The sequence below is a fragment of the Felis catus genome, chromosome X (assembly GCF_018350175.1).
Source record: "Felis catus isolate Fca126 chromosome X, F.catus_Fca126_mat1.0, whole genome shotgun sequence".
In the NCBI taxonomy this organism is placed as follows: Eukaryota; Metazoa; Chordata; class Mammalia; order Carnivora; family Felidae; genus Felis; species Felis catus.
In genome coordinates this window covers 53595403-53607722 of record NC_058386.1, presented here as the reverse complement: position 1 = coordinate 53607722, position 12320 = coordinate 53595403, and the positions used below count along the sequence as shown (strand labels likewise).

Below are 12320 nucleotides of genomic sequence, written 5' to 3'. Positions count from 1 at the left end.
ATTATTCAGTCATAAAAAAGAATAAAATCTTGACATTTGCAACAACATGGATAGAATGAGAGAGTATATTGTTAATTGAATAAGTCATAGAAATAAAAATACCATATGACTTTACTCACATGTGGAATTTAAGAAACAAAACAAATGAGCAGGGAAAAAAAGAGAAAGAGAGAAACAGACACTTACCTATTGAGAATAACCTGATGGTTTACCTGGTGAGTGGTGATCTGGGCAAAATGAAACTGCTGCTCTACCTTTCCTTTTCTTTTTTGTTTTCCTTTTTCTTTTTATTTTTCTTTCTTTCTTTTTTTTAAGTAGTCTCTAGGCCAATGTGGGGCTCAAATCACAACCTGGAGATCAAGAGTCACATGCTATACTGACTGACCTAGCCAGGTGCCCTCCCTTTTACCCTTTTACTACTGTTATTCTCCATCTCTCTGATCCAGTGTGGTGCTTGTGCCTCACCTATAGGTTCTAGGGTTTTCCAGTGGCATTTTGTCTATGGATAGATTTTGTTGGTCTTTTTGTGAGAAAGACTAAAGTGAAATGACCTTTGTTACAATCTTGATGATATCATCATCCATGAATACAGGATTTGCAATGAAAATCCATTTCAATTCTGATACTGGTGGTTTTTACCTTTTCTACTATTTTTATTTTTGTCAGTATTGCTGGTTTTTCACTTTTATTTTATATTTTATTGACTTTTTTAAGTGACCGAGTTTTGTTTCATTTGTTTTCTCTATTATTTTTCTTTTTTCAATTTCATTTGTTTCTGCTCTTATCTGTATGTTTCCCATTATTTTGTTTGCTTTGGACTTACTTCCTCTTCTACTTATAGTTTCTTTATGTAAGAACTTATTTTTTTAATCAGCTTAAGAAGTTTTATCTTTTCTAATGCATTTTAGTTCTATAAATTTGCTTATCAGCACTGCTATAGCTGTATCTTACATTTTTTTTAAAGTTTGTTTATTTATTTATTTATTTATTTATCTATTTATTTATCCAGAGAGATAGAGCACACAAGTGGGAGATGGGCAAAGGGGCGGGGGAGAATCCCAAGCAGGCTCCACACTGCCAGAGCAGAGTCCTTGAAATTTTGAGAGTTTTTTTTATAGGTAAGATTCCTTCTCTCTGTTACCTTAAAGCAATATTCCTTTCTTGCCTGTAAGTTCAAGCCTCTCTGAAACTTTGGTGTGAGACTGCAGACAACCAAGTTATAAAGTAGGGATGAGATAAGATGATCCACCCTCACTATATATCCATAATACCATTTTACATGGTAAACAGAGAACAGAAAATATATATACATGTATATACATGTATATATATAATATATATGTTATATATATATTATATATATATATATATACGTTCTCCGTTTACCATGTAAAATGGTATATATATATGTGTGTGTGTGTGTGTACATATGTACCCATATGTATGTATGTATGTATGTAGATGCATACATACATATATATATTTTAATTGGTTTGCTGAAGTTTTCTATTTTTTTAATTTGTCTCAGAGACATTTGTAATTGCTTGTTGTAGCAGTTGCATTATAGCTATTTTAAAATCCTTTTCAGGTAATTTGAACATCTGCTTCATTTCAGTTTTTGTGTTTGGTTATCATCTTCTCATTCAAGTTGTGATTTTGCTCGTTCTTGATATCATGGAAATAATGAAGCATATTTAAGCAATCTATTTTAGAAGATATTCATCTTGTTTATATTTAGCACACAAGTCCTGGCATAATTCTATGTTCCAATGACAGTGTAATTTTCAGAGACCTTGCTGTGGGATTTTGGTTTGCTTGGTTTCTCTGGTGTCACTAGTGTTTTTGTTTATCCCTGACAGAGCCACTTATTATTTCTGGATAGTGAAAGGGATTGCAGCTCGCAGCAAAATTGCTTCCTGGGCTTGGCAGCTTGCTATGTTGAGATTCCCCCTGCAGGTCCTTCCCAATGTGTAATTAGGAACGGGGAGTCTCTGACCAAAAGAGATGAATACCAGTTTCCCTGCCTATTTGATGTATGCAGGGCTCTTCTTCAATCCCCCTTTTTGTCTCCAGGGCCATCTGGGGTTGTCATTAGGATTCCTCGTTGATCTTGGTCTGTGTTCTGCTAGGTTGGATGTTGGAAAGATACCCAGTTGCTTTGTCATCCTGTTCTTTTCCACATTGCCATTTTCTTTCTATATTTTTCAGTCTTTCTATTGCCTCTTTCATTATTTACAGTGTTTATTTATCATTAAAAGATGAGTTTGTGGCATCTCACCTGAAAAGTAAGCCCAATTTATATTTTTAAAACATCACTTTTCTGCATGGAGAATAAAATGTGAAGGGCTAGAGTAAATGAAAGGAGAGTAATAATGAGGCTACCACTCTAGTACAGGTAAAAGATGGTTGTTTTTTAGACTGAGGTGGTAGCAGTAAAGATACAAACAAGTGAATCAGTTATACCAATTTAGGAGGCAAACAGACAAGGCTCACCAATATGATTACTTTGGGGATTTCTGGCTTGATCAACTGAACGAATTGAAGTGTCACTTAATTATCAAAAACATCTTCTACATCCCCACTGGGAGCAAAACCACCACAAATAAATATATATATATATATATATATATATATATATATATATATAGGCTTGAGCTTAGTTTCCCCAATCTGTAGGAGGGTTACATCCTCAGAGGAAACTTATCCTCATTCAACCTACTTTTCTTTGTCTCTGATTCATGACCATGACCAAGGTAACATCCCAGTTGTGTGCAAATCATAGCTATTAATTGACTCGAGTCCTCAGTGCACACTGGGTTTTCAATAACTTCCACATTTACCATAGACCAAAATTGTTTGCTTTTAAGTGCATTGATTTTGCAATGGCTTAAATACCCCACCATTTTATTTTATAACTAGCAATTTAAACCTTCCATCATCTCCTTCCCCTGTTATGTTTCTGAGATTTCCAGTAAAGCTCACCAGAAAGCCACTGACCACAGTAAAGCAAGATGAATAATAGGCTCAGGACCATGTTTTCTCTTCCAACCTTCAACATTATATGGCAACTGAATACTAGCCCTGTGGGTTTCTACATTTGATCTGTATAGGATACCTAATTAGGCAGAGAGATTGGCTGGGAAGATGAGAAAATTGCAGTTAATATGGATACAAAGGATGGAGATTGGTGGAAGTTTCTATGATACACCAGGATAAAACAAGTATTTGGAGTCAAATAGATTGACATGAATCTTTGCTCAACTTCTAGTTGAATGCCCGTGGATAAAATTACTCTGATCATTTGTTTACTCAAATATAAAACAAAGTATCACTCTGATAAGGCTAAGGCGAGTTAAATGCAATCAGGTATTAGATGTTTTGTGAAGTGTAAAACAGTACATATTTCAGTTATTATCTTAATTCTGCTTCTAATGTTTTCTTCATTTCCCATGTGAAATGGTATTATGGATATATAGCGAGGGTGGATCATCCTATCTCATCCTTACTCTACGTCTTGTTCATCTGTGGTCTCCCACCAAGTTTTCAGAGAGGCTTGAACTTACAGGCAACAAAGGAATATTGCTTTAAGATACCAGAAAGGAGTCTGTCCTATTTAAAAAAAAAAAACTCCAAAAATTGCAAGTAGACCTCTCATACGCCCAATTGCCAAAGAGTCCACAAGATTGTGCCCATCTCACCTTGCCCAGTGGATAGGTTTAAGGTTTGTCTCAGACTTCTGTTTCTCTCTGGAAAATTTTCTTAGAATTCAAAAGTGTTTTGGCACCTATGTGTTACAAGATGGTACCCACCAGTCTGACTTAGTTTTTTTTTCCAAAACACAAACACATAGGCCCCACAAAAAGGATAGCTAGAACCATATTATACCCCCTCCCAGTGAGTGTTCTTTGTTTCAATCATGGTCACAGATTCCCAGAGGCCACAGAGATCATTAAAATCACCATGTTCACTCTTATAGTGTTCTAACAAGTACTTTAACATACAGTATTTTTTGCCTACAGTATGGAGTGGAAAACTGTGCCAGAAATTTTGAAGACTGACCTCCTGAGGAGCTTCTGGCTCCAGAGGTTGTAGGTGCTCATAGCAATAATATTCCATCTACTTCTTTTCCAAAATAGTTTATTTCCAAGGAGAATCAAAATAAAATTTGGATCTTCAAATCCCACCCCACACATTCTCCATCATGCCCATGTTGTTAGCCCTTAGTTTAGATGTGGATTATCTTCACAGCTCACTTACCTAGGTTCTGAAAAAGCAATAAAAACCTAATCAATTGATTTTACCTTAGGTATCTACTTTGTAAGAAGAATAGGTTATTAGTAATTTCCAGATCTTCCAAGTGTCAGTGGTTGATATAATCCAGCTGTTGAAATTTGTGATATAAGATAATATGGGATTTTCTTGCCCCAGCTTCCCAAGTGGAGAAAAAAAATAAAGAAAAAGAGAAGGTACATAATTTCTATGTAAATAAATAAGTGAAGAAATTCCCAGATGAGTTTATTTCCCTACTCTGCCTCTCTACCACTCATGTCCCTTTGACAGTGGAGTCAGTTACTAGAGCATGACCTGCTGGGACTGCATTCAAGATGTGCAGTTGCAGGACCCAACTGCTACTGTTTGAGGGACAGAAGCTTGAAGCTGTCATCCAGGATGGACCTCCTGTTGCGTCGTAGCTTTCTCTGTCGATACTGGTACCAGATCACACCACCAAGAGCTAGAGCAATGAGGAGGAGAATGATACTCATGGCAATTAAAAGAGAAGCCAGTATCTCAATATTCTTTACAGGGATCCACATGCCCAGCACTCTCACATTGCCTTCTCCAATGTTTCTGAGGATTGATGCTGAAATAGAACAAGAGAAAAATGGCACCCTGAGCTGGAGAGTACTCTAACGTGGCACCATTCGCGGTCAACTCTTGGGAAATAGGAAATAACTCCATCAACATAGGGCAGAGGAATTGCTCCTATCCCTAAAAACACCAGCTGATGAATAAGGTTTATAGGTTACAAAGAATTTGTGTAACAGGAAGTCACTGCTAAGAAAGCCCTTAGGAATCACTGTGTTCTTTACACCCATGGAAAGAACTAAAAATGAGTAGAAAGGGCCCTGATATATTTCTTCAAATATAAAAATGTTTGTGATGTAAAGCTAACAATAAAAAGAATTGGATTTGGTTTATATGTTTCCAGAGGATAGAATTGGGAGCAATGAGTGGAATTTTCAAGGAGGCAGTTTGACTCAATCATCTAGCTTATAAATGCTCAATTTGACTATTTGTACCATGACAACAGCCTACCACTGTGCTGTCTTGTCTCTCAGCTCTTTTGAGTCTTGATACACTGATGTCACATTGATATTTCGAGGTGAAATAATATGATTGTTTTAGTTACTGACATACAAACTTTTGGTGATCTCCAATTAACCTACACAGCAAAGCTATGAATCAAACTAGGCATTCCAACTCTCACAATCAGGCTCTAACTTACCATTTTGGTTTTATATTATACTCTTTAGCCACAGCAACTGATTCTTTGTTTCCAAGAACAGGTGACCCTCTTTCAGGCCACCCTTTCTCCCTCTTCACTTTTCTATACGCATATTAAATGTTACATTTGAGGTCAGTTAATGGTCCTTTCTTCTGTGTTCCCAAAGTATCTGTACTGTTTGTATTCTCATGATTTACTTGCTTGAGCCAAGTGAACTATCTCCTTCACTTTTGGACTTCAGTCTCCTTTTTTATAAAATGATGATAAGAACTATACTTAGGTCAGAGGTTTATTGTGATATTTAAATTAGCTAATATTTATAAAATATTTAGCATAGCACCTGGAAGATAGCAAATGAACAATAATTAATAGCTGTCGTTTTGCCCCTTTTTACAATGTATACCAGCAATGCAATTATTGTTTTTGTATCTCATTCAATTTATAGATGAAAACCTCCTGGATAGTAATATCTTACTTGTTTTGGTTTCCCTGGAACTCAGCACATGTTTGATAAATATATAAATGGATGAATGAACATTATTAAAGAAATAAGAAAAGATGAACTGTGAGTTAAAATGGACGCTGGTAACTTCATAGTTCTAAGTTTACATTCTACTACTTACTCCTCTTGTGATCTTGGACAAATTACTTTCCATTTCTCAATTTCTCATGTAGAAAATTTTTGGGCTTTATTAGACCAAGAGTTTACACTATCCCAACCTCACTTTTACTATTCCCAATCCCTCCAAAACATACCTTAGTCTCCTGGTTCACAGTTTATAAAATACTTGGGGAGATCATTAGGACTTTTCAAAACATAGCTGAAAAAAATCCCCATATTAAACTGATGGTCTGTAACATCCCTTCTACTTCTCATAACTCTCTGAGACTTTCTCAGTCCATGTACAAATGGGATGGGGGAGAGTGAGGTAGGTAAGGCCCACTATTTGGACCTAGTTTAGGTAGGAAAATAATTTCTACTTTTGTGAATGGAAGAAATGGCTGGTTCCAAAGAGTCAACTATTTGGTATTCCATAGAAACAAGAATAAAAAAGCTGATGTAGACTGTATGGTATTTATACTAGTTTCATACTGTCTCTGTGAATAATTTATGTCTGTGTTACAGCTCCTTCATGTCTAACCCAAAGAAACCTTGAATCCACCCCCCCCTTCACACATTAGGTGAGAAGCTAAGATAGCAACTTTCAACTGGGGTGAGGCTGTTTTCCCTAACTTAGGATGTTGGGAATAGGGGACAGAGAGAATAAATATGCTGAGAAAAACTGAACCTTGGGTTCCTGACTTTTGAAGTATTACAGAAATTTCAGGGTGCTTCCTGCTAGTATTGTAGTCCATGTTTTGGTAGTGAATCTCATTTTCTAGAGGCACTACACCTCCCCCCAAGTACATACCACATATAACTACACAGTTTATGCATTATCCTTCCTACCTTTTCCAATCTCTTTGGTGATGGTGGTGATAGTGCTTACGTGTTCTGGTAGAAAAGAAAAAAAAAGAGGTTAGCGCTGTTATTCTTCCTACCAATCCACAGGTTTGCTGTGGGCATTGGCATTGGATAGAGGAATTTCTCTGTAGTATTCTAAGCAAAAAGAAGGTGCCTGGAATTAAATTACCTTATAGTCAAAGTCATTATTGGCATATGTATTTTTTTTAATTTTTTTCAACGTTTTTTATTTATTTTTGGGACAGAGAGAGACAGAGCATGAACAGGGAGGGGAAGAGAGAGAGGGAGACACAGAATCGGAAACAGGCTCCAGGCTCCGAGCCATCAGCCCAGAGCCTGATACGGGGCTCGAACTCAAGGACCGCGAGATCGTGACCTGGCTGAAGTCGGACGCTTGTATTTGGTTTTGAGTAGTGACAAAAATATAAGCAAAAACATAGGCTTAGGAGTCCAAAAGGTAAGTCACCTCTCTGCCATTATGTACATATTTATTGATATTTCCTACCCACATTCTTGTGTTCTTTGTCACCCTTTCCCACCCTCCCTTCAATAAATCTCTGCTCCTTGTCAAAACTACATCCCTACATATTCAAACCCTTTTGAGAACACTGCTTCCTCTTCTTGCTTTAATGAGGCTGAGCTTTTCTCTGAGGACTATGTTTCCTTTATATCCTCTCAATACTGCTTTTAGATAATTTTTCCTCCCTTTTTGGGGTAAATATCTATCTGTTTTGAAGATTATATTTTTCGGCTACAAAACTCACAACCACTTTTTGTTACTGTTACCTAGTAGTTCTTTTCATTCACGGAAATCTTTGCTACCTGACTCAGTCTTCCCATTCCTCCATTCCCACCATAGGTGTTGACCCATTCATCCTTCAAACTTCACAGTTTCTGTACCTTTTAATTCCAACAACTTTTATATCTACTCTAATTCTATTAACAATTCCCATGGCCACATTGAACTTGTTATTCAGAACTGCTCCATCTCAGAAATATAAAATCTAACAACAGCCTCCTCTTCCTTACATAGTTTAATGATACTTATTCCATTTAACCTGTTATCATCACCTCATACAGATCTCTAGCTCCTGGATCCTTCCATTTTTTTCCCAAACTGTCAGCTTTATCATGTTTTTTTTTTGTTTGTTTACCCCATTCCTGGTCTAGCTAGACTCTATGGTCTATCACTTCAACTACTGACTTACCAGGAGCATTATAATTGACTGATGAAACCACAGTGAGTATGATTTCTCTGTGTTTTGTCTGGTATGCTGAATGTTGGTGTATAAAAATCATGTAATTGTAAAGATAAGTATTCTTTGTGTCAAACTTTAACTAAGCCCTCAATTTTTCCTGCCAATAAATTATTTTCTATCACTCAGAGTAAGCTTTGTTTTCCCATCTCCCAAAGTGGTTATTTCAAACCTTAGCCCACTCTCTTCAAGTTCCTTATCCTACTTTCTATCCTTCACTCTAAGCAGATGAATTCTTTCCCACAAATTAACAAATGAAGCAGAGACAAGGAAATAAATATTCTTTCTGTCAGACTCCTCACCCAAACTTATACAATGATCATTTACTGTTCTGTCTTCTCTTCTTTTAGTAAAAAAAAATCTATTCCAGTCTAATTTTTCATTTTATCTCTGGTTTTCATACCCTGTTTCCTCATCAGGAACGTTGTTTCAACAATTAGCCCTTTCTTCCCTGTCTACAACTATTCCCTCTGGTTGGCCAGGTAGCATATATGTGGTTAGAGCAATACTGAATTAGACTATTGTGAAGTATAAACAAACAATAAAAAGCAAATAGGTAGGCTTTGTAGGCTGGCTCATTGTCAGAGAGAGATATGAGTTATCTTTATTCATGGAAGTTCTTTGATGTTATATATTGAGATAATTTTGTGAAATGGTCCAGATTTTGGATTACCCATTACTATACACAGGCAAAACCTGTTGTCTTGAACCTATAGCATCTTGATGACACATCAATTTATCACTTGACTTTGTTTCTAAGGGCTGACAAAACACAACAAAGAGTTTTGTGTACCTATCTGAGTAGTAAGGAATAGTACTATAGTAGTAAGTTGAAGACATTTTAGTAGTATAGATTACTAGAGAACAAAGCTTTTCAAAGATACAGGTTATTATAATGGAAAATTTCTCTTTCCCTGGGGGTAAAGAACAGAGTTGTATTCTCTACCCTGGTTTGCTAAGCTTGTTTAAAAGCCCAAAGACATTTTCAAACTTTGTATTTCTGCTGATAGAGTGCCAATGACCAAAAATCCTAGACACAGGTCAAGAGATTCCTAAACAATTAATGACCAAAAGACAAAATCCATAGCCAGCCAAAACTTTTATGTTCTTGGTGATGATCAAAAATTGACTGATAAAGAAACCAACCCAGCAATTCACTCTCCATATTAAAAAAGAAAAAAAGGCAAAACCTTTTTGCACCCTTGGTAGCAACTCTTTCTGAGATAAGCCATAACTAAAGACCACTATGTCCATCTAGCTTTAGACATAATTGTTCCAAGACAGAAAGAACTTTTTCACAAGCTCCACAAAACAAATCAATTAAGGGGTGACTATTAGAACTATATTTATTTTTTAAAGAACTCATTAGCAAGATTTCTTGAAATAGTGAGTACTTCTAATGAATCCTAAAATAATAGATTTCTATTTAAATGAAATATATTTCAAAGGAAGCAAATCTATGCTAAGCAACAATGCATAGAGCCTAATGAGTTTCAGGCTGGGTCAACCCATGTGAAATCAACAAGTGTCAAAGTAATTAGGATGGGGAAGGAGCAAGGAAACAATGGAGAATGAGAAATATAGTTGGGAGAACACCTGAGTGTGGCATGCACTGTCTTAAGTCCTGGTTCTTCTGGGATCAGAAAGACAGGGGTAAGGAATTTCTTGGGATTATCTGGTTCCTGTAGACTACATAAAGTATTCAAAGATTTCCAATCTTGGGGGAAGTTATACCTTACCTCTTTGGGACAAGACAGTAAAAAGGGTCTCCATGCCAGCATGGACATGGTCAGAAACGTGGCAGTGCATCAGCCATGTCCCAGGGTTGCTGGCTACCATCTCCACAACCTCAAAGGTCCCTGGGAACAGATCTACAACATCTGCACGGTAGCTCTCTCCATTCTGCAAAAGAGATTGGGGTGGAGGAGAAGAAATGAAGGGTAAAGAGTTCATCTTAGAGCTTATAGGAGCTAAAAAAAACTTGGATGTACAAATCAGGGACATGGGGCTCCAAGATTCATAGATCAGAGAGCAGCTTAACAAGTACAACTGATCCATCTCCTCTATAAATCTGCCCACACAAATTGAACCATCAGAGGAGACCCTATCTTCCTACTTTTCCTTAAAGTGTCCCAAAGGACACTTTGGGAGCTAAAATTAGTATCTCCATACTTTTCATCATGCTGACATCTGGGGAATTTGGCTTAATCCTTGACTCCTAGGAAGGAACTACTTATTTCCTTTAGAAATTTATCTCAATTTAGATTTCTCCTCTATGCTATCATCTTTATCACACTTCTATATCTTTAAATCTATATCAATGCCTTCAACTCCCTTTCCCTTCAACTGCCCCCTTTCCCTAAGACTAAAACTTCTTTTTCAAAACCTACATGTTGTTCCATGTAGCTTCTGAATTGAAGTTTCTTATAATGGATTAAGAACTTTCATAGATTCTGAGACATCACTATGAAATTTCTTGCTCTTAGGATCACTGTTTAATGGCACTCCAGTCCTTGACTGATGTTCAATTACTTTGGTTTCTTCAATCTACTTACACCACAAATGAGCTACTCACTTCTTTTTTTCCTTTGAGCTACTCATTTCTTCTATGTCAGAGGGGAAAGCCAAGGACTAGAGGGAAGTGACTAACCCTGGAGTACACAGCCAAACTAGAATTCCCAGTTCAATTCTCCATGTACAAGACCTCTCCTCTTTTAACTATTATCTTGTTCCTTAAGAAGCTATCCCTTTCTTCCTTAATGACTGTCAAAGCATTCCTCTAATTGTTCCTGAGGTACTCAGCCCTTTGCCAGCTCACCCGATATAGGAAGCTCTCTGCATGGAAGTGGATAGTGTGTAGGTCAATATCTTGGCCCATGGCCAGCATGTACCATGCCACTCGTTCTCCTTGGTACATGGTAAGACCCCTGAGGTTGCTGTAGAGCTTTCCATTAATGGCTGTAAAAAAAAATAAAATGTCTCATATCTTTTGTTTTGATTTCCCATTGCCATTGCCTTAGGGCTAGTCCCTATCATGTTTGATGATAACAATATCTTATTAATTTCTCTAATCTCTATAACATTTGCATTCCATAAGTCTATCTTACACATTGGTGTTATAAGAGTGGTCTTTCTAAATATCTAATCTGACCATTTCTTTCTACTGCTTAAAATACTATAATAGATACCTCATGCCTAAAAGATCAAGCTCCTTAGTTCAGCCAACGAGGTCCTTCACAATATAAGGCCAAACCACCTTCTCATATTCATTTCCCATTATCTAACACATTTTTTCCAATGAAGGTGATTTATTCACCATCCCCAATATGGCCCCATATTCATGTTCTTTGTGTCCTTGCTCATGCTTCTAATATTTCCCCCTAGAAATCCTGCCTTCTTTTATTCATCTTTTCAAAGCCCAATCATAACTTTACCTTATCCAAGAACACTTCCTTGATCTAGCTCCTCTTAGTAACTCTCTTTCCCTTCATTTACTTCTACTTCTGAACTCCTCCAGTACTGTCTGTACCATATTTGGAAGTCACCAAAACCTCCCTTATATACTTACCTATCTTTAAATTGGTGGAAGCTCATATCCCCAACTGGACTATAGGTTCCTAGTAAGCAGGAAATGAAAGTATATACTATACTAATATAGTTTCCTTATATTCTTCAGAGCACCCAGAAGACACCTGAGCCTACAATACATGTTAAATAAAAAGTACTTGCAATATTCTTGTAATTAATAATTATATTAATTGCATAGGCTTCATTATCTGTTTCTTCACAGGCCACATCCTATGCTCTAAAGACAACAAACTACTCATAGCCATGTTAATTCATATTGTCAGGACTATGCCCAGAGCACATTCCTGTGCCCCACATATTCTTATGGAGGGAAAGTCATTTTTACTCTACGTTTCAAGAGTGGAAATAATGGAAGGAACATTTATAACCTGTCATTTATTTACCCCAATCAAATTGTGAATTTGTAAAAAAGGAACTAAAGATGCTCAACTCTACCCTTTGTGAATCTTCTCTCTCTTGAATCAGTCTTGACATAGAAAATAATTCAAATTGATTTAATATTACA

At 36.6% G+C, this 12320-nt stretch overlaps 1 protein-coding gene across 2 annotated transcripts in view; it reads right to left on the bottom strand.

Moving 5' to 3' along the window:
• Window positions 1–2710: 2710 nt before the first annotated feature.
• The window catches only part of HEPH (hephaestin), an 83859-nt gene continuing 74249 nt past the window's right edge, over window positions 2711–12320 (bottom strand). For both annotated transcript variants that reach the window (XM_023249133.2, XM_004000574.5), the window contains 4 exons: window positions 11046–11185; window positions 9967–10129; window positions 6957–7001; window positions 2711–4861 (listed from right to left, as the gene is read on the bottom strand). In XM_023249133.2, coding sequence (XP_023104901.1) covers window positions 4629–4861; window positions 6957–7001; window positions 9967–10129; window positions 11046–11185 — 581 coding nt within the window. In that variant the 3' untranslated portion in view covers window positions 2711–4628. The remainder of the gene's footprint in view (window positions 4862–6956; window positions 7002–9966; window positions 10130–11045; window positions 11186–12320) is intronic.